The sequence below is a fragment of the Rattus norvegicus genome, chromosome 3 (assembly GCF_021556685.1).
Source record: "Rattus norvegicus strain SHRSP/BbbUtx chromosome 3, alternate assembly SHRSP_T2T, whole genome shotgun sequence".
Lineage (NCBI taxonomy): Eukaryota > Metazoa > Chordata > Mammalia > Rodentia > Muridae > Rattus > Rattus norvegicus.
The window spans coordinates 21,196,210-21,219,761 of NC_141536.1; the positions used below are offsets into that span (position 1 = coordinate 21,196,210).

General features: G+C 36.6%; 1 protein-coding gene across 50 annotated transcripts in view; it reads right to left on the minus strand.

Moving 5' to 3' along the window:
* The window catches only part of Dennd1a (DENN domain containing 1A), a 488,046-nt gene that overhangs the window by 335,415 nt on the left and 129,079 nt on the right, over positions 1-23,552 (minus strand). For 47 of the 50 annotated variants that reach the window (XR_015683115.1, XR_015683114.1, NM_001434229.1 and 44 more), the window contains one exon: positions 11,316-11,359. The exons of the other annotated variants lie outside the window; for them this stretch is intronic. Coding sequence is in view for 31 of the 47 variants with exons in the window: in NM_001434229.1 (NP_001421158.1) it covers positions 11,316-11,359 (44 nt within the window). In the remaining 16 variants the exon portion in view is untranslated. The remainder of the gene's footprint in view (positions 1-11,315; positions 11,360-23,552) is intronic. 50 annotated transcript variants of the gene reach the window in all.

The following is a 23,552-nucleotide window of genomic DNA, read 5'->3' on the forward strand; positions in this document are numbered from 1 at the left end:
CTGAGTATGAAACCAGCATATCTAAATTTTGTGGGGGGTTTTCTCACATGCCAGTGGTCATCTGTTTTCTTAGAGATGTGTAAGTGGCAATTAGAAAGAAACTGAGACTCAGGTCTTATAAAATTAGCTTCATATAGATTGGTGGAAGAACAGAAGATACTGTGTTGTCTCATACCTTATTTGATTAGCATTCTGTCAACAAATACATAGGTACAGCTTGCGAAGTGGCCCACTACGCTGGTTGAAGCTAAAGCCTGTCTCCTGCCTTACTTTCTAGTTGCAATTGTAGAAGTAAAGATTTATGCTAAAGGTTCTTAGACAGGAGCAACCTTACTCCTCTATCATATCTGTATTTCCCTATAATATGTAGCCTAGGATGCTTAAAGGCTTAGGTTAGATACTGTGGAGAGAATGGCTTGTCTGGCAGACAAATAGTACCTGTTTGACCTAGCTGACTTGAGATGAGAAACTGAAGAAGAATGCTGGAAGACTTAGTTTTCAGTCACCTGACTCCGGGCTCATCATCTAAAGTATTTCTTTGCATTCTAGGACTTAATACAATTTCCACATATTATCAACTTCGTATAGAGCATTAAATACTCCTCTATGTTTTATTTCCCTGGTGTTACAAATAAAGATTTCATATTTTTTTTATTTCTCCTATCTGGCTTAAATTCTGAACTCACAGGTCACAGTGTGAACGCTACTTAGTTGTTTAATATTATGAATAAAAAATTTGTATCTTAACATCCATGCACAGTGCCACACCCAAGACCCAGTCCAAAAGCCATGAACATAAAGCAGGCAAGCATTACATAGGCAAGTGTTAAGTGTCCTGGGTTTTCTGATAGAAATACAGACAAGGCAGGGAATAGAGCAATGTCTTAGCAATTAAGAGCATTAGCTACCTTCCAATTCCAAGAACCCACATAGCTCACAACCTTCTCTAACTCCAGTTTCAGGAAGTTCAACACTTTTTTATGGCCTTTGTGGGCACATAGTACACAGCATGTGGGTAAAATATCCATGCACTTAAAATAATTTTATTTAAGTAACAGAAATATGGTCATGGCAAAAGAAAAGTACTCTAGAGATACAAAAGAGGTGACTTGTAAACCACCACCTTTAAAAATCAATCAGTATTTGCCAGGTAAGTGAGCTATGTAAGAAGATTTTATGGATAAAAGCAATGTGAAACATTTTATTTCATGTTTGCCAAGGTTGATAGGTAATAAATAATCCTTGATAAATATAATTTTCTTCAAAGACAACCCTGGATATGATTTCCAACACCACAAACACACACACAAAATAAACAATCTCAATATTTTTATAAATTCCTTTCATTTTCACTCACCAATCCCTGCCCCATGTACAGAGTCTGGCTTCTTATTATGTCGCATTTGAAATCTGAAACTGACTGAAGTTAGTTAGAAATTATAATGGCCAGAGGAATCTTTACTATACTACATATAACCATTTCAAAATGAAGGGTGCCCTAGTAATACAAAGCCCATACACAACCAAAAGGGCTCATTTATAAGGATGGAGAAACCTATTAATAAATTTCTGAGGTTTTTCAGCACCAGAGTCTTGACATATAGATTTTATAACTGTAATAAAAAGTTTAAAGTACTTGAAACCCCTTTGTCACCATTTTAAAAGTTTTCATTTTTAGTACATCTCAGTACATAAATATGCAAGGATGGTTCCCCATTCTTTCTTTCCTAGGCGGATAACTTGTGATTTCCTTTCTGACTTCAAAGTTTACTCTGAACAGTATATAGGTTTATCAAGGATCCATAGATGGATCTGGAAATCTAGAGGCAAAGGTTATTTATTATACTCAGCTTCAAAAATTGATAAAAGCATCAAACAACATTAGCTTGCCAACTTAAATCTACTTCTAATTACAATGGAGAATCTACAATTGCTGGTTAAAATTAGACACAGGTTGTTTTCTGGTTTTGTTTCCACTTCATGAACTTTTATTAACTTAATCTTGACCCAGATCCTGTAAGGTCTTTACTGTGCTGATCTATAGTTTACAAGAGAGGAAGTGAAATTTCAATGTGTAAATAAATGGCAGAGCTGAGATTTAACCTCAGACAATCTGCATCCAATGGCATGCTCCTATTTACCACTCTCATGCCTCAGCACTCACACACGTGATACTATTCACTAAGCCCTTCCCAGTCTAACACTGGCCACAGCCATTTTTATGCCTAGAAATCTAGACTGACAAAAGAAACAGACACATAGACAACAGAATGTGAGGAGTAAATGTTCCACGTGCTCTCCAAACTGAGGCTAGGTTAATAGTTGTCAGAGCAAGCTTCTCAGGCAAGGTGACAAAAACTGAGCAGAAGTGGTCTGCTGTGGGAGTGAGAGAACAAAAGGAGGAAAATATTCTAACCATAAAAAGCTGGAACAGCAAAACATGATACAAAATGATCAAAGTATACATCTATATCATAAGTCATAACAACAGAAAACAGGCACTGAAGTTGAATCAAGGTCAAATGGTAACTAGTCTTCAAGCCTAGAAATTTGGACACCTACTAAATTATCAGCAAACATCACCAAGAAGTCTAATTACAGATTTTGAAATGGAACTACAAGCTTAGAATCCCAGAACTCAGAGGTCACAAGTTCACAAGTTCAAGGCCATCCTGGGCTACACAGTGAAATAGTAACTCAAAACAGACAGATAAATAGTAAGGGAGAAAATGAAAATGAAGAATTTTACCTACAAAGCAGTGGTGTGATACGACTTATGTTTTAGAACACTATCTCTAGCCATCTTATAGACCACCAGATTTTCAACCTTCTTAATATAACCCTATAATACAACTGTAGTTCCACATGTTGTGGTAAGGCCCAATAATAAAATTATTTTGATTGCTACTTCATAACTGTAATTTTGCTTCTATTATAAATTGTAATGTAAATATATGCATTTTCCCATGGATTTGGGAGCCTATAGAAAAAGGGTCTTTCATGCCCAATGGGTCATGACCCACTGGTTGAGAACCACTGTTATAGAAGCTAGTGACTTTGGGTCATTGGGTTGCTGGCCATGAGGAAGACTATACATGGGAGGGGGCAGGTAAGCATGTAAATGCAAAAAAAAAGAAATAGAAAATTTGAACAGACCAGAGATCAATTTAAGGATGAAGATGAACAAGACTTACAGGTGCCTACACAAAGGGCAACAGTAACCAATGACAGACATTCAATGAAAAGCAAGACAGACAGCTCTCAAAAGCAGAATCAGGGAATTGGTACAGCCAATAAGAACTTGCTGTCAAGCCTGCCAACCTATGCTCCATCTACAGAACCTACATGGTGGAAAGATAGAACTGATTCCCATGAGTTGTCTTCTAGCCTTCACACAAAAGTTCACATACCTGAAACAAATAAATATATGTAATTTAGTTATTTAGTTTAAAATTCATCAAAAACTAGACCTAATTCACTGTAATATTATTGAGTAATTTGCTAAAAATAAAGCCAACTATCTCCTAGTACCCTCAAACACTTAAATTTTTAAAGGTTTGTTTTATTTTTATTATTTTATGGCTGTTTTGTGTGCATTTATGTCTGTGTACCATGTGGGTGCCTGGTTTCTACAGAGGCCAGAAGAGGACATTAGCTCCCTAGAATTAGAATACAAAGAGCTGTGAGCCTGCGTCCTCTAGAAGAACAGCCAATGCTTTTAACTATCAAGCCCCAACACTTACATTTTAATGTTTTTTTAAGGGGTGGGGGAATAAAGACAAAACAACACTTCTATTAACAATACACAAGGATGACATTATGGCATATCTATTATCCCAGCATGAGGCAGGGGACCACAACTTCGAAGAGAACCTGACTACAGGGCAAAATTCTGTCTCGACAAAATTAAATGAAAAAATCATATACGGACCAGTAGATACTTGATTTGGATACATGTATGCATCTTCAAGCCAATGAATTGTGTGGAGAGCTGTAATACAATATACTAAAACAGTCACACTTCGTGCAAGCGTGGGAACTGATACCCTGGTCAAAGAGAACTCTGCAGCAAGGCAATTTAATAGCTATTGGGCTTACAACCCCTCTCAGGTTGAAGGGATTCGGAATTTATATTTGTGCATACAAAAATTACAATTCCTCCTAACACCAGAATACAAAATCACTTATTACTTAGTTTCATTCTTTCATTCTTTCATTCTTTCATTCTTTCATTCTTTCATTCTATCTATCTATCTATCTATCTATCTATCTATCTATCTATCTATCTGGTTTTGTGCTGTGGTAGTTGTCACTGTTGTGTTTTCTTCCTCCATTTTCATCTTCATCATCTCAACTTATATTTCCTCAGTATAGTTACAGCTGGGGTCTTAGAATATATTACAATATCTAAAGCTTGATTAATGTTGCATTTTATCCAACTAAAGCCAAAGTGGTGAAGATAGTACTTCAATTTTCAAAAAATATTCTAACTACTTCTAAAAGTATAAAGTTGGATGTGGTCATGCACTCCTTTAATCCCCAGCAAGTGAGGTCCAGGGCGTCCAGGGCAGCCAGGGCTACCCTACCCTATCTTACCCTACCCTACCCTACTCTAAGAAACCACATAGAGGGATGAATGGATGGATGGGATGGGATGGGATGGGATGGGATGGGATGGGATGGGATGGGATGGGATGGGATGGGATGGGATGGGATGGAATGGAATGGGATGGGATGGGATGGAGAGAAGGAGGAATGGGATGAGAGAGAGAGAGAGAGAGAGAGAGAGAGAGAGAGAGAGAGAGAGAGAATAGTTGATATAGATGTAGATATAGATCTATGAAAAGTGACTGGGATATTTAATTAAAAGCCCCCTAAGTCAACAGCCAATCTTAGAAAGCACATATGTAACATGGGTCTAAAAGGTAGTATTTCTTTAAAGTAGCTCTCTAAGATTTCCACTTGAGCTTCTCTGTACCACTCTTTAATGATTTTCTTATCATCTATGACACCATCATTCAACATTCCCAACATCAGGTATCTAACAAGGCCACTATTCCATGAGGAACAATGCACTTAGACATAAGTTACTTCTACAGCCTACTACTGACCAGAGCCATAGTCTATTGCTGTTTTCTTCCTCTCTCCTTACATAGTATCTGACCCATACTCTACAAATTTACCAACCTCTCTCTGTACAAATCAAACCTACTCTCCTAGACTGGTTTTTACCATCAAAAACAGCAATAAGGAGAAAAAGGCAAAAAGGGTAGTTCCTTATTACTACATTAATGTTAAGACTGGGATGTTGTAGGGGCTGAGGAGATGGGTCAGCGGTTAAGAGCACTGACTGCTTGTTCAGAGGTCCTGAGATCAATTTCCAGCAACCACATGGTGGCTCACAACCATCTGTAATGGGATCTGATGCCCTCTTCTGGTGTGTCTGAAGACAGCTACAGTGTACTCATATACATTAAATAAATAAACAAATCTGGAAGAAAAAAACTGGGATATTAAAGTGTTTTAAAGCTTAATCTTAAGCAAACCTATGAATGAAGTGCAAATGAATTCAGATTCTATTCTGTGGTGTCTAGTACCACAAAACACTTGCCATTTCCAGCTATATGGGAGGCAGCAGGTATAATGATTTAGCTCACAAGTGTAAGACCAATCAGTGAGATCCTGGTCAAAGACAGACAAACAGAAAACTTTCAAACATGAAAAGGAAGCTATGGAGGGAAGTGGGGCAGACGGGCAAAAGGAGAGCAAGAGGGCCCAGGAGGAAAAAGGGTAGATCACCAAGAATAAATTTTATTTTTAAAAGTCTTAATTAAAAGCAATACTATTTGGGGGCTGCTTTAAAAAAAGGGGGGGGGAGTTTCCAAGATCACACAAAACTCACAAATCTGAATAGACTGCACCAATAGCTTCATAGCATCCAGCAAGATATATCAATATATAATAAATTCTTCAACAGAATGCTGTATCTGTTTCTGCCTATAAATATTTGAAACAAAGTAACATGAAACTTTTCATATGTTGGACCTCATCAAAAGAATGAAGCAATCATCAGTAGGCAAGTAGAAATGAGGTTTCCAGAGAAATGGGGTATGCTCAAGTCTAATTCCTTCTTCTGTATGTAAGTCACAAAGCTCAGATCTCAGTTCTAACCTCAACCTCTACTTATGACTATAACAGATCAGGGCATTCTTCTCAATGCTTGCCTGCCTGATAATAACAGGAAAAGTCAAATAATGTCCTTTGTTTTGTATTTTGTGTAAGAAATATACACTGTGTTGTATAAAGTAAAACAGGGCTACCTTTTGAGTAAAAATTTTAGGAAGTGCAGATTACATATATAATTTTCTTATTAAATGGGATTATTCATTCAATCAATATATAATAAATTCTTCAACAGAATGCTGTATCTGTTTCTGCCTATAAATATTTGAAACAAAGTAACATGAAACTTTTCATATGTTGGACCTCATCAAAAGAATGAAGCAATCATCAGTAGGCAAGTAGAAATGCTCATTTGCATACTATCACTACTATCTCTCTAATCAGAACCTTCTAATCAATCTACCAAGGTTATCCGTGGATAATTAGAAGCTTAGGAAATGTTTTCTTTAGAGCATATCTATAACACAAACATGAAAATCCATATTTAAGCAATTACATGCTACTTTAAAAATCACAATTTCTATCACAATTAGCCCAAACTATGCACCATATTCGAGTTTTTAGTATTGATGCTTATTTTTTAATTTTTGTCAATTGTGAAATTTCGAAATCACATAGACCATATGAAACCACAAAAGAAAGAGCACCTTTTTATTTTTCCCAATGCACCATGTTTCTACATTGCTTACATAGAATTGTACAAGAAACACTGTTAGTTTCTATATAAAGACTTCCATAAATTCTTTATAGTTTCTATAAATGCTTAAAAATTACTGGTTTCATTATAACTTGTGTTTCAGTGCCAGTGGAAAGAAAAATTACCTGTGACTCTATTAGCAATCTGTAGATTCAGGGATGGGCAGGTATGCACAGACCCCTCTTTCCAGGGAACTCTGACACTATTTCATCAAAATTTATATGTGCACTTGGCGAAAAAAAAACATCTAGTATCCTCAAATCTAATCATCACTGTTAGAATAAATAATTGCATATGTTTTATAAGAAATAATCATATTATGACTGGTATGCTTTAAAATCATATGTAATGCCTGTTTCACTTTTTATAGTACTGTGCTACTTATGGAAGTATCAGATAAGTTACTATATTTTTATTCCATAATATCTTATATCATACATTAATATTACCAATTTTTAAACAAAAAAATGTACTGTTTTGAAGTCAATAATGGGCTTTTGAAGAGAGTAGCAACCATTTCCAAATATGTAAATTTAACTATTGTTTTCTGCTTAATTCAATTAGTACTTATTAAAATGGTGCTAACACAATAAAGTTTTACCAATTCTTTCCAATAATTAGAAATGAACAGAGTAAACAAAATGACAAAAGTAAAAAATGGTTGACTATAGAAGTATAGTTATACGCATGATTCAAAGACACACCTGGCTTTCCTTATTTCCTGTATCTGACTGGCATGCTATCTTTGAGAACTGAGAGGGCTGCATTACTCTGCTTATTGATGGAGGCTAAAAAGAACAGACTTTTCCCATAACCCAAAGTAAGCCCAAATCCACCTTTAATTTCATAACCTTAACTCTTAAAAAATTGCCTATTTTATTATATGAGATAATTTTTTCATCTCACAATAAGCTGTTGGAAGGATTTTTTTCAAAAGTACGAGATCCTTTTCAAGTCAGAACCCTACTACTGTTGATAGTTTGGTATTTAAATTATTAAGCTTTAACAAAAGAAGATGAGTAAACAACATGAACTCTGAAAAGCCCTTGCTTATCCCATTTTTTTTGTTGTTGTTGGTTTTGCTCTTTTTGAAAGTAAAGGCAATGCACATCTTCTAGGAATTAACAAAGCCTCTATTTTCAGGTTTAAAAATAGCAGGCTTACTAGATTTTTAGTGAAATATTGAGTGCTACAGTGATTTAATGGTCTTAAACCATACATGTCATTGTGGTCTGACTGTGTCACAGACAAGTTAAAGAAGGAAAAAAATGGGGCACAGAGAAATCACTTTGTCAGTAATTACAATCAAGAGCCCTACAATGTGGCTCAGACTGCTCATTACTTCTTCTTTCTGTATCAAGACCCTTATTTACATTTCAGATTACATTTTTTATGAAACAGTAAGATCTATCAGAGCTGAGAGGACCGAAATAATGAGGGGAAAACATTTTAATAAAACGTGTTGGGTCTGCATTACTTCCGTGACAGAAAGAAAGGCTTCCTCTATAGTGATGGATCATTTATTCTGCTTCTAAACGAGAAGCAAAAAGATGAAACTGATGAACTTTTACTGCCCATTTGTCTTTAGCAGACAATTAAGACAGAGAAGATCAAAATGGATTATCATGCCATGCAGACAACTGGCCCAACAGTAATACATCTCTGAGACCACAGATTTGTAACTCTCTTTTATCCCTCCCCTTTCTTCTTACTTCTTTTTCCACTCTAAAGGCAGTGCTAGCTTTGTGGCTCAAGGAGAGCCAAAAGGCTGGCCATCATTATTCAGTCACAGATGTCAATCTAACCTCCCTTTTTTCTCAGTTTCTAAAGCAGTGAGGCACAATAATTTGTGACAGATTCTTTTACTGTAAGGTACAAAGAACACACAGAATAAAACATCTAGCATCAGCCAGCGTCTCTGATCAAGTGTGAGGGAACATGGAAAATACACTATATGTAAAAACAAGCTATGGTAGTTTAGGCGAATGAGGAAAGAAAACTGGAGGGAGAGGGTATGGAGAGGAGGGAACCAGAGTGTTCACATCCACCCACACAGTAATAAGCACTATATTGGACAGAGAATTGTCTTAAATATTCCTTAAGGACTACAACATAAACGTTTTAATAGCTGAAATGCTGTAGTTAAAGTTTACACATAATAGAAATATTCCCAAGAATCTTTTATACTGGTATATGGAAGAGACAGATAATTTGAATAGTATGGGGAGAGACATAATTGGTTTGCTCAAATGAATGATAATGTAAACAGAGCCTATGAATTTATAATATAATGACTTTAAAGGCAAATAAAAATAAGCATTCTTCATTCTCTTTCATAGTAGATAGGATTCCTCAAGTACACTTTTGGAAAGCTGAAAATAATATTTTCCAAAACCAAGTAGAAATGTCTCATTTCCTGAGTTGTTTGGGGTCAAGAAGGTAAAGTATATATCTCAAAAGTCTGAGAAGATGCTAAATAAGACTGTGTTGTACATATTCCTGTAGGTTTCCCTTAACCCACAGGTCTGGGTCTCAGATCCAACACTGTGTCAATCCTCCAAACAAAGAAGTCAGACACCTCTATCCTGTGAGCACCTTTAAAGATAACCACAGCTATTACTTCATAAATGCTTACTACAGTTTTAATCATACAGGAAATTTGTATAAGGCTATCTATGGACAAGGGTAAAGGACTAAATTTACTACACAGTTAGCATCACATTAGTCAACTGGACACCACAAGCAATGACATTGCAGAGAACAGTATTTCTCTGTGGATATTCATATGCATGTATAGCACATACACACACACCCTCCTCAAACACTTGATGAATACACACATGTACTCAGGAGAAATGAACATAGATGCTAAAACTCCTCATTGTGCCAGTAGTTTTCCTGAGTAGTAAAATACTGGAATGGTTTATATATTTTCTTTACACTTAAGCTTTATTTTCCTTGATCTCTACTTTCTAGAGTTTTGTTACAAACTTATTACCTATGCAATTTCTAAAGTTATATACTTGAAAAATACCATGTTACCCAACTTCTTTCAGAAACAATAAAGAAGTCTTTAAAGGACTAGGCCTAGATGGTACCCATTTGTTCTAAGCTTTCTCCTACAGAACAGTCTCCCCCTGAATAATGCAACTCAGGGATCACAAAGGTTATTTACCTACTTAAAAAACTTAAGAACAATCACTTCCTTTAGAGTTATGACTACCGGTGAATTACAAACAATAGTTTTTCATCCTATAGATAATTACTTAAAGAAAGATGTTCAGTAATTTTATTAAAGTTCTATAAACTTTGGATTGTATTATTTAATTATAAGGACTTAATCTCATAGCAACTTAAAACATGATTTAAAACTTTACTAGATGAAGGAAAGGTGAGGTAAGATTTTAAATTTTTTTTAAATCTTATTTTAATCTTGAGGTCAGACACAAAGCAAACCAGATGGGCTCTCCTAGGTTCTTATCTCCCAAAGCCTTATTATAAAACTTGCCATTGAATAGCTTATATGCCTGATCACACTGTCAACCCTGTTTTCAAAAAGACTGTAAGACACCTTGCTCTCTCTATGACCATTATCCTAAATGGTTCTTTCCCAAGTCCCTCATTCAATGACAGAAAACCATGAATGAATGCATCAGGAGCAAGCTTTGTGCACAATATTCCTTGTGTGAAAGCTCTGATAAAGTTGTCAAAAATGAAGTGTGATAGCATTGTTGTTAATGGTGCTTTTTTAAATATTTAAAAAGTATGTCAAATTACAAATTTGAACTAAAAATGCAATGAGTCAAATAAAGCTACAAAGTGCCCTCAGTATTCCTTAGGGTATATAATGGAGAATCAACATATAGCCTGGAACCAGCTATAAAAGGGAGAGAGACATGTGACCGTCAGCACTGTTGTTGTTTGCAAAGTGCTGGAACTTTAAAAAGTAAAGGAACCACCTGGGTAACATCAATACTCCCTCTCACGAGCAGCACTACTTCCTCCCTACAAGTACCTTCTTATTCCAAGATGACAACAGACAGTGTCACCTCTACTGCAAATCGTTATAAATCGCTCTCCCTTTTTGGTCACACTGCTTGCCTACTTAAATAGTACATTTAAAAAAAAACATACTTCAGTTTACAGGCAGCTCTGAAAGAATTTTCTACTAACCCATAGGCAGCAACACACCTAACATGGAATCTCTTGCTTAGTTGCTAAACATAGCCTTCTGAAGGAAACACCCCAAATACAGCATTAATATTTTCAATCCCACTTCACTGTGCCTTTACTTTTTGTCTTTGGTTCCTAATTATCATTTCTATTCCTTTCTAAAACTTCATTTATCTCTTTCAGTTAAAAAGAACAGTAATAATATGTTGAACAACTCTGAAATAAATTTTGTCATGTAAAAAATTAATTACGCATTCCAAACCTGGTCACTGTAGTCCTCCGGGAATTGCCTCTGCACCTCAGGATCTGTAAATAATTGACAGATAATATTAATTGGCTTTGGATTAGTGAGCAAGCAGAGGATCACACATTAATATTTGATCAGAAGATGATAGCAGCCCTGGCAGGGGATCCAAGGGGGGCAGCTGAGGCTGCTATGTTGATGAGCACAGGAAGGCCTCAGCAAGGCACTCCCACTGCCCTCCTCCAGAAATACAAAAAAGAAAAATTTAAAGGCCTGATGCTTCTGTTAACTTTAGAGTATTTCCTAATGTGAGAATCTTGCCAGCTGCAGTTTGCCCTCAATATTTTTTCCAAAGAAAACGAGTCTTAAACCTGCTTGACTTTTCTTCTCTAATCAGTAGCCTCCTTTTCATCGTTACAGATGTTGGCCTGATAAACCTAAAGTACCAGACACAGACTCGGGAGAACAGGACAGCAAGGCAAGAATTCTTTCAAGGAATAAATGTAAAAGTCACCCCAGCTCCGAAAAAAAAAAAGAACAAAAAAAAAAAAAAAAGAACTTCTGAAATGTAAAAGTCAGCACTTTGGAAAATAAAACATATCCTTCCCCAAGTGCTTATGAAAACAAAGCCACAACTAGGGAAGTTTCCTTCAAAACAAAAGCAGCACTTTTTGTTTGTCTGTATAAAATCAAATATTATAAGAAGTGACATAATTAGGCTTGAGTAGAAAATATAAAAATATAAAGATGAAAATATCTCTTCTGATCACCTCTGTAGTTACTAAAGGGGTCACTTCATTCTTAAATTGTAACTGTAAGACAATGCTCTGTTAAGTCAACACAGACATGTACCATGTAAAAGCTAATAGCATTCCAACTACAACCCATTAGGAAAGCAGGTAAGCTTTTCAGTAAAAAAAAAAAAAAAAGATTTGGGGCCTGGAGAGATGGCTTAGCAGTTAAGAACACTGACTGCTCTTCCAGAGGTCCTGAGTTCAATTCCCAGCAACCACATGGTGGCTCACAACCACCTGCAATGGGATTCAATGCTCACTTCTGATATGTCTGAAGGCAGCTACAGGGTGTGTGTGTGTGTGTGTGTGTGTGTGTGTGTGTGTGTGTGTGTGTGTGTGTGTGTGTACTAATTACATAATTAAAGAAAAAAAGATTTAGCTCCTCAGAGAAATGCTGCAAGGGGACAGAGGACAGAATAATGTATATATTCGGGAAATTATCTATCAATGCAAAAGTCAATAATCTTACAGTATACACTGCTTGTGTCTTTGAAAGTTACATTAAAATGCCAATTGACTTCCCTGTAAACATGAATCCTTTCAAAGGTTCAAATCTTCCAAGTCACAATTAATTCTTCAGTGAGGAAAGACCAAAAATAGGTGAGTGAGCTAAACTAGCTACTTTTAAATTTTTGAAATATGTTCAAAAATCACAAAAGCTATTGGATTTTATTTAAGTATATAATTTTCCCCAAAGAACAGAGATACTCACAAATACTGAAAGGATTGCTCCCCACATAGGTAGTAGTACATAATGCAGACCATTTTTGGCCTCTTTGGGTATGTTCTGGTTAGCTTTGCAATGAATGGGTATTATTACAGGAAAGCATGACCAATCAAAATGCGGAATTTGGATCCCAATCCAAACAGAGACAACTCCCACACATAAGGCTCAGGGAACACTGCAGAAAAGTGGGCTAAAAGATTTTAAGAGCCAGAGAATCAGGGGGTTTGCTGTGAGACTGTATCTCCTAGTAACCTCAGAAGCTACACCCATAAAGTCTCACCAACATGACTGCCTAACATGAGCTGAATATGTACAACAACCAATAGGCATGCAAAAGTGAATGGGGAAAAGATCACAAGGCCTCAACCCTATCCAAAGAATTACACACAACTAAGAGATACTGGGTGTGGGAGAAAGTATTCCACTGGTTACCCAGTGCTAAGTGATGAGTCCTAAAAACATATATACAAGTAACATTATACAGACTGAGCAGGGTATATTTAGGAATACACACACACACACACACACACACACACACACACACACACACACTATATGTGTATTTACACAATCACATATAATAACAGTTAATGAAAAAAAGAGTCCAAGAATTTGAAAGAGAGCAAGAAAGGGTATATGGGAGGGTTTGGCGGAAGGAAAGGGAATGAAGAATTTATTTAATTAAATTATAATATCAAAAATGAAATAAAAAAATCAAATAAAATTTTTAAATAAATTATTTAAATACAAAATTTTTAAAAAGACAAGTGAAAATCACTTTTTCTCTTTACCCTGGCCTTCAACTACTGAGACTAATGGTGTCTTGGTGGTGAGCTAGAGAGTTCTAGAGCAATGCTCCCTGCAGCACCATTGGGAGCTCCCCTCCGGAGCCAGGCAGCAAAAGCATTGCCTGCCTTTGGCCTGTCAGCTTGACCTACACAGGATTCTGCTCTCCTGAGATAGGAGGTCGGAGAGCATTAGCTAAGCTAATTAGCAAGCAAAGTCTAGATTTAGTATCTTTTATCCAAAATGCTTGGGACCAGAGTCTTAAATATTTGTGAGGTTTTCATATTTTTGGAATATTTGTATTTTTATGGGTTGAACATTCTTAACCTAAAATGCTAACATCCGATGTTGGAGTATTTCAGATCCATACATGGTCAAACTGTGTGGGGTCTAACAAAGAAAAGTTAGCAGCAAGATGTGACAGACAGCCCAAGAAACCTGGTGGGTAGCAGCACTTTAAAAGGAGGAGGAGAAGGAAGAGAAGGAGGAGGAAGATAAAGAGGAGGAAGAAGAGGAAGAAGAGAAAGAAGAAGAGGAAGAGGAAGAAGAGGAGGAAGAAGAAGAAGAGGAGGAGGAGGAGGAGGAGGAGGAGCAGCAGGAGCAGCAGCAGCAGCAGCAGCAGCAGCAGCAGCAGCAGCAGCAGCACAGCAATAATAGTCCCTGAAACCAACAAAGCTGCCTGATGTTTTAGTCTAGAACAAACCCAAAAGCAGCAGCTCTAGGTCACTGAGAGGCACGCCCAATTAGAGGGTGGGAAAGTCAGAGTCACCCACAACTTGCTCCTTTTCTCCCAAATGCCATGTGGCTAACATAATTCATCAACCAGAAAAATTCGTTCATATAACTGCATATTGGATCTTTACTAGCACGCCTTCTTTCTTGCAGTAGTTTCTTGCTTCTTGGACATCATAAATTATCAGCAGAAATAAAAGCTTTATTTTTCTACTGCCATCTTGGGAAAGGATAAACAATAGAAATCAAAATTTGTGTTACAGTCTTCAAACTTTCCTGTTTATGTGTTAGACAAAGTCCTTAAATCTCTTTTTTAAATCTCTAGTAATAAGAAACAATATTAACAAGAAACCCATTACTTTAAATTGATGTCTTAAATGTTTTTATATGTATATAATAGAGTAGAGCTGAGGAAAGAAAATAGACAGAACAGTTTAACATACTGAAAGTAAAGATGGCCAAGGCAGCCAGTAAGAAGGCCATCTCAAGCACAGTACAGCAAACTCTGCTTCCACAGTGGGCAGCCTCTGGTCCAGGGCCATCCTACAGTGAGAGCCCCAGATTCTAACAGAACAATGCTCCAGGACAATACACCCACTATTGTTTACTACAATTCAAGCATGAGACTTTTGTTTGGTTTTCTTTAAGGCCCCAGAGGTTTACATAAAGCAAACTTCATGGGTCCTTAACATTCCCTAAAACAATACTTTTTAAGCCAATGCTTTTTAAGACCAAAGTCCAATCTATAACGTTCCATTGAATTAGTTCAAAGATCCAGTGTGATGGCTGATAAAACTGTGAAAGCCATTTTGTAAAACTTAGGACAGAGACTGCAAACAATTTATTTGTCTTAAAACATCTATTTTGCACAAGAGGCTGCAATGTTTTTTCACATTGAGTTGATCAGAATGCCATAATGTCACCAAAATACTGACATTGGAAACATGTGAGTTACAAAGGTCCAAAGACAATCTGCTTTTCTCAAGAAACACAACACCCGCCTTACTAACACTTTCAGCATGGCACATACAAAACATAGCACCCTGCAGTTAAGCAAACCGCCTTTAAATTTTCTGTCTGGCAGCAATCCACATGCATGTCTGTATGTTTTTACAAGTACTCTATGTATTTCATTGCGTCAGCTGCATTTCTTTGAGTTTTAAATGGTCTGGGAACATTTTATGAAATGTTCTATATATTTATATGGAAAATAATGCACACTGGAAAACAGCATCCATCTGATATTTGCATATCCATTTTTTATCCACCATCTAGCACTGTAATTTCTAATGTTCCAAAACACCTTTTCACTCAGAAACACAGCACTGCAGCCCAAATACAGTGTCACCAACCAGTAACTCTTAATGAGAAAATCTTCAGGTCAGAGTACCACCACGGAAGAGCACAAGCCAGCAATGTGCTGATGCAGGTCACCATAAGAACAGTAGGGAGTACATGTAAATCTTTTCCCCAAGAACTGTCTCTCAGACAGAAAATTAAGAACATAACAACATACACTTCTCTTTAACCTCCAGTCTTGGCAACTTTCCTCTGATTCAAATTTAAAAATCAAGTATATTATCTCCCAGGTAAACACTTTTCTTTTGTTATTGTTGTTCTGAGACAGGGTCCCTGGCTGTCTTGGAACTCACTATGTAGATAGACCAGGCTGGCCTCAAATCAGAGAGATCCTCCTGCCTCTGCCTCCTGAATGCTGGGATTAAAGGCATACACCAGCATACTCAGCAGGAAAACACTTTTCAATTAATTTTTCTTTTACTTCTGTATTTGAAATACCTTGTCAACACTATAGATCATCTGATAAGAATCCACACATCTTTTAACTTCCTGACAAGGTTCCCATGTCACAGCAGTATGGAGGACATTGCCTTCTCACAGCAGCACAGCCACTACAATACTGTCTCCACAACAGTACCATTTTTCATAAAGGCCACAAGACAAAACTGTCACAGTGTAGGACTCGCAGCAGCACTATTTCACTCCAGCAGAGAACATGGCTGTGCTGAAAACAGAGAGCTCCAAAAAAGAAAAGACTGGCCTTCCTCAGTCTCAACAACCTATGTTTTCTTGTCTCCAACTATACATACTTTTAAATATTTAATAAGATATACCAGATTGCCACAGGATGTTTAATTAATAGAATAAGAGTTGGGGCAAGACTCACTGGAAAGGTGCTATAAATTATTTTATGCAGCTCCCAAACCCTTGCATTTGCCTTAGGCTTAAAGTTCCTAGAAAACCTGGTAGACAGTTTTTACAACAAAAATACAAAATAAATCATAAAAGTGCTGTGGTTATATATAAGGTCTCATTTGCACATTGGTAACTAGTATGTAAATACACACCCTCACACACAGATCATTCCAAATTATTTCTGGTTCTCTCTCCCTCACCCAGGGCTGACTACATTTAAAGAAGGCATGGCATATTTTCTAATCGATTATTGAAAGTATGCTGACACATTCTGTATGAAATATGTAACAACTGTATACTAACTGAATGTTACCAACTTCCATAACTGGGGCTCTCTGGAGGACTCTAGAAGAAGCTGCTCGCATGGCAGTTCCCTCCGACCCTACGCTGCTTTCACTTTCAACATACTAGGGATCAAGGCAGAAAAACTTAGACTCAATGCCTACTAAACTGTCCAATCTTTGTCTCTAGGATGTCTCAGGCAATAAAAGGCAAGCTACTCAACACCTTTGATTCTTATAATTATAAAGGCCTGCCCTTTAAAAGTCAGGGTTTAAACATAAACTATCAGCCATATAATCTCATTGCTCAATTTCATGGAGTTTAAGATACTATCTTTCCCTCCTACAACCATAAATGCTAATCCAAGCTGTAATCAGATTTAATTTTCCAGATGAGAAGATGGGAATCTGCTGCAAACAGGGTAATCATACACTCCACTGTTCTTTCTCCAATGGTATTTTCCAATTTTATACACCAAAACTGTAGGCTAAAAAAACAGTCCTAAGAAATCCTAACAGCTTTTCAGGATCAGCTCAATCATTCTCTAAACATGTTTAGAAGTAAACTTTATGTTCAAAAATTCCTTATACAACGGGAAGCTGAGAGTGTCCTGGGAATGTGATTACAAACTAGACTGAGCCAAATAAAAGGCTTCAAAGATGGGTATTCTCATTAAACCTAGCAAAGCTACAAAACTTACTATGCTCACTTTATAACCACAAAATACTCAATACTCAATAAAATACTCAAATTGTTGGGTTAGCATTTTAGGCGAACATAATTATTCTAGCAATGCACTTATTCTATCATAGTTAAATCTTACACATTAAAAAAATCACATTTTGGGGTTGGGGATTTAGCTCAGTGGTAGAGCGCTTGCCTAGGAAGCGCAAGGCCCTGGGTTCGGTCCCCAGCTCCAAAAAAAAAAAAGAACCAAAAAAAAAAATCACATTTTAAAAGGAATATTTTAAATACTTTACATAGTTTAAAAATCAGTTTTCCTTTTCTTGACAATGAAACAGTAAGAGTTTGTCATATTTTTATATTTTAAGTTAAAAATTACTAGTCCTAAAATGGAAATTTGATCCTAAAAACTCAGAAGAGTATAAATAAATAACCCACTAATGAGAAAAACATTATCTCTAATTTCCTCAAATGAACATTTATATGGTTTCTGTATTCCAATAGAATTATCCCCTAAAATTTTTATCACCTACTGCATATATTCACTTTTTGCCCTGACACATGAAAACTGTACGACATAAAAACTCTGAGCTGATTTTTAACCATGACTCAATTCTAGCAATCATTTCCTCTCAGCACTGGAATTTCAAATTCAATTACATACTATTTCACAGCAGCCAGTCTGATAACATAGACACAACATGTGGCCACTGACATCTATTTAAAAAAAAAAATAGTGCTTCTCAATGAAGGACAGAAAACCCACCTCTGATAAGCAACACAGCATTCACGTGCTGATTCCTTCTCAGATTAACATACTCTGCTCTCCCGACACACCCTGCTCCGACATGGCTATTAATGCATAAACAGCAGACCTATTGTCTTCAGCTGTGGAGTTATGAGTGTAGTACAGTTACCAATTAAGTGAAGCAACAAGTCCTAAACACATCAGCTGCTCTGCAAATAATGAGTTCTTTGACATCACAGAGCAAAATCTAGAGATTTGATCGTGCTGTCTGGAGAAGGCTGAAATATTTTAACTGGGAAATGCCGCTACTTACTGATAACTTAAAATGTGTCTCATAACTAACTTCACTTACAAAAGGAATATAAGTCAGATCCTTAACAAAATTTATACCATATCCACCCAAAGGGATGGTCTCAGTTAAGGTTATCATACACCAGTTTTCAACCTAGGCATTTACATTTAAACGGTTATAGTTTCTTTTTACTTAGTTCAGAGTTTAAAACTAATTTCCAAGGTCTATTAAATTGATCAATAACAAGATATAGATTGACATTACGTTTTTTTAAATTGTTACAATCTCAGTTTGATTGAAGTTTTCTGTGAGTTACAATTTGTTTTATTGTAGCTTGATGTTGCTCTCTGCAGCATTGGGAATAGAACCTGGGGCCTCAGACATGTAAACCAAGTGCTCCACCATTGAGCTACATACAGCCTTGGCCTTATCCTGTCCTTTTGAACGAATAACCAAAATGTCACATTTTTATGTCTATGTAATTATTTTAGATTTAAATTAGAGCTGTGTTTTTTATAAGCCAAAGGTGGCATTATTACATATTTTATAGATATATAACATCTGTGATTATGTGGGGAAAAAGAGACAACTTATTTACTCAAAACTGCTGATAGAGTACCAGTCATATGTCAGTAGCACTGTGACAGGCGTGTTATACAAAATATCTGTTTTTCACTTTCATAACAAAGTTATCCTTGGGGACTATCATGTCAGTTTTATTATAAAGAAAGCAATAAGTTTGCCTAGGTTTTACCAACTTGTCCAACATTTAAAAGTCAGTATGCATTTGTGATACAAATGCTACATGTCCAGTCCAGGTGATGAACAACCCCCCCCCCAACGAGTTTAAATTTAACAGAACATAAATAGAGAACACAGTACTTAACAAGCAGCTGCCTTGGAGCTGACAAGAGCTAAAGCAGGGATTAGCCTAAAGGCATAGAGCCTTGTCCAAAAGAGAAGAGCAAAGGCTTCTTGGAAGAGAGGCTGGGAAGTGGGGGAATCTAGATCTCGATCAGCAGTCAAGCCCATGACGCCACACCTCATTCTGAACAGAACACAGAACAGAGCCAAAATATTTTATGGAGTCAGGCCCCATGTTTTACTTAGCTTGTTTCCCACAAAAATCTTTTCCGTTACAAATAAACTACAAATAGACTAGAAAAGAATAGTCTCTTCAAATGAATAAAAAGGCCTATTTCAAAACATCCAATTGAAGAAAAAACCTTTGACTGCCATGAGCTTCCTAAGATTGTGTTGGCATGTGGTAAAAACACAAATAAATATTAATTGCTGAGATACTATTAACCCCAAAGGAGAAATAAGCAAGCACAATAAATGACATGACTATAGGCGTATAGGTGTACCTCATGTTGGAAATATGGGTGTTCCTGAAGTAAAACTTTATAAACCCAATTTCAACTGTTCCCATTGCCTTCTAATGCTTACCTAGAATGTTATAATTCTCTATGAACCGGGTTTCTCTATGTTCAATGATTGCAGCTCTTCAAGTCACCATTTACTTGCCTCCTGGCATCTGTTTGCTAATGATCTGTAAATATCATGCACTAGGGACTATCCTGATTTTCAGAAACCCTGAGGTGAATCTTTGTAAACTGAAGGCTCTTTCTGTTCATTTCTTTGCTTTTTGAGTTTTCAAACTCAGTTTTAGAAAAAGAATCTCACCTAAAACATTTCCAGAACAATTATAACACCACTAGCTACCACTTACTGGGTGCATAGGCACACCAACCATCACTACAGGCAGTTTAAACTTATTTAATCAAACTGACCATGCAAAGTTAAGAAAGGAAGGAAGGAAGGAAGGAAGGAAGGAAGGAAGGAAGGAAGGAAGGAAGGAAGGAAGGAAGGAAAAGTATCTGTTTTATACATCCAAACTGTGAAGCTCATTTAGAGCAAATCAACAATAAGTAACAGAGGCAGGATTTGGCCAGTGCCCTTCAAACACTGAGGAATCCAGCACTAGTTTTCTTCTTTGGCTTTATTTATTTACATCCTCCTGTTGATCTAACTTCTCATCATTATTGTGACTCAACACTAAGAACACATCTGGACAAATAACAACAACATGTTGTCATGAAACAGGCCTTAGCAGACTATGAATGAGAGCTTCCTCCACTCCTTTGCCAAGCTCAGGATATAAAGAAAATGATTCCAAAATAATTAGCATTCAGTTATAACAAATACAATATTTAAGAGATGGGTTCATGTTCAAAACTTAGAAGAAATTTGAAAGTTAGAGATTATTCTTGTATCATCAATGAGAATGCATTTTGCTATAAACAAACAAACAAACCATAAGGAGGTTAACAAAAATGGTTTTCTGGCTCAAGGAAATATTTCCAAGGACCTCTAAATAACACTGAGAACCTGAGAGACTGGACCAAGCTAATGAACACAAGGTAAATAATAAAAGGTGTTATCCCTGCGAGCAGAGCTGTCACCAAGATATTCTTAGACACAGTGACTCACCTGCAATCCAAGCACTCAGGAGACTAGGGAAGGAGAGTTAAGAGTTTAAGGCCACCTTGGGTACACAGAGAGCTCCAGGCCAGCCCAACTGGTTGGTGAAATTGTCTCAAAAAAGCCAAAGTAAAACTAATTTCTTCATGGAGGGATTCTCTGTCCCTGGGAAAACTATTGTCTACCCCTAGCTTACAATCAGAGAATTGGTACCTAACCACAAGTTTTTGAACTAAAAACATGTAATATACAATTTACAGTTTATCTGATCATGATTTAAAACTCCGGTACCTGGTATCTGTCTAGAAAATTATCTATTTCATCCAGATTTTCCAATTTTGTTGCACATAGGCTTTTGTAGGAGGATGTAATGATTTTTTGAATTTCCTTGGATTCTGTTCTTATGTCTCCCTTTTCATTTCTGATTTTGTTAGTTTGGACACACTCTCTGTACCCTCTGGTTAGTCTGGCTAAGGGTTTATCTATCTTGTTGATTTTCTCAAAGAACCAGCTCCTGGTTTTGTTGATTCTTTGTATAGTTCTTTTTGTTTCTACTTAGTTGATTTCAGCCCTGAGTTTTATTATTTCTTGCTCTCCACTCCTCTTGGGTGTATTTGCTTCTTAGTGTTCTAGAGGTTTTTTAGATGTGCTATCAAGCTGCTAATGTATGCTCTCTACAGTTTCTTTCTGCAGGCACTCAGAGCTATGAGTTTTCTTTTTAGCACTGCTTTCACTGTGCCCCATGAGTTTGGGTATGCTGTGCCTTCATTTTCATTAAATTCTAAGAAGTCTTTAATTTCTTTATTTCTTACTTGAGAAGGTTAACATTGAGTTGAGCATTGTTCAGCTTCCATGGGTTTGTGGGCTTTCTGTTGTTTTTGTTGTTGTTGAAGGTCAGCCTTAGTCTGTGGTGATCTGACAAGATGTATGGGATTATTTCAATCTTCTTGTATCTGTTGAGGCCTGTTTTGTGACTGATTACATGGTCAATTTTGGAGAAGGTACCATGAGGTGTTGAGAACAAGGTATATTCTTTTGTTTTAGGATGAAATGTTCTATATCTGTTAAATCATTTGGTTCATAACTTCTGCTAGTTTCTCTATGTCTCTGTTTAATTTCTGTTTCCATGATCTGTCCATTGATGAGAGTGGGGTGTTGAAATCTCCCACTATTCTTGTGTGAGGTGCAATGTGTGCTTTGAGCTTCAGTAAGGTTTCTTTTCTGAATGTAGGTGCCCTTACATTTGGAACATAGATATTCAGGATTGAGAGTTCATCTTGGTGGATTTTCCTTTGATGAATATGAAGTATCCTTCCTTATATTTTTTGATAACTTTTGGTTAAAAGTCGATTTTTTTTTCAATATTTGAATGGCTACTCCAGCTTGTTTCTTGGCACCCTTTGCTTGGAAAATTGTTTTTCAGCCATTTACTCTGAGGTAGTGTCTGTCTTTGTCACTGAGGTGTGTTTCCCATATGCAGCAAAATGTTGGGTCCTCTTCACATATCCAGTCTGTTAGTTTATGCTGTTTTATTGGGGAATTGAGTCTATTGATGTTGAGAGATATTAAGGACAAATGATTGTTGTTTCCTGTTATTTTTATTGTTAGAGATGGAATTATGTTTTGTGGCTCTCTTTTTTTGGGGGGGTTCATTGCAAGGAGATTACTTTCTTGCTTTTTCTAGGGTGTAGTTTCCCTCCTCGTGTTGGAGTTTTCCATCTATTATCCTTCGTTGGGCTGGATTTGTAGAAATTTGGTTTTGTCATGGAATGTCTTGGTTTCTCCATCTATGTTAATTGAGAGTTTTGCTGGATACTGTAGCCTGGGCTGGCATTTGTGTTTTCTCAGGGTGTGTATAACATCTGCCCAGAACCTTCTGGCTTTCATAGTTTCTGATGAGAAGTCTGGTGTAATTCTGATAGGTCTGCCTTTATATGTTACTTAACCTTTTTCCCTTACTGCTTTTAATATTCTTCCTTTGTTTTGTGTTTTGACTATTATGTGATGGGAGGAATTTCTTTTCTGGTCCAATCTATTTGGAGGTGTTTATGGGCATCTCTTTCTTTAGGTTAGGGAAGTTTTCTTTTATAATTTTGTTGAAGCTATTTACTGGCCCTTTAAGTTGGTAGTCTTCACTCTCTTCTATACCTATTATCCTTAGGTTTGATCCTCTCCTGTCCTGGATTTCCTGGATGTTTTGGAACTTTTTGAGTTTTACATTATCTTTGACAGTTATGTCAATGTTTTCTATGGTATCCTCTGCCCGTGAGATTCTCTTTTCTATCTCTTGTACTCTGTTGGTGATGCTTGCTTCCTAGGTTTTCTATCTCCAGCATTGTCTCCCTTTGTGATTTCTTTATTGTTTCTATTTCCATTTTTAAATCCTAGATGGTTTTGTTTAATTCCTTCACCTGTTTGGTTGTGTTTTCCTATAATTTTTTAAGGGATTTTTGTGTTTCCTCTTTAAGGGCTTCTACTTGTTTACCTGTGTTGTCCTGAATTTTTTTTTAAA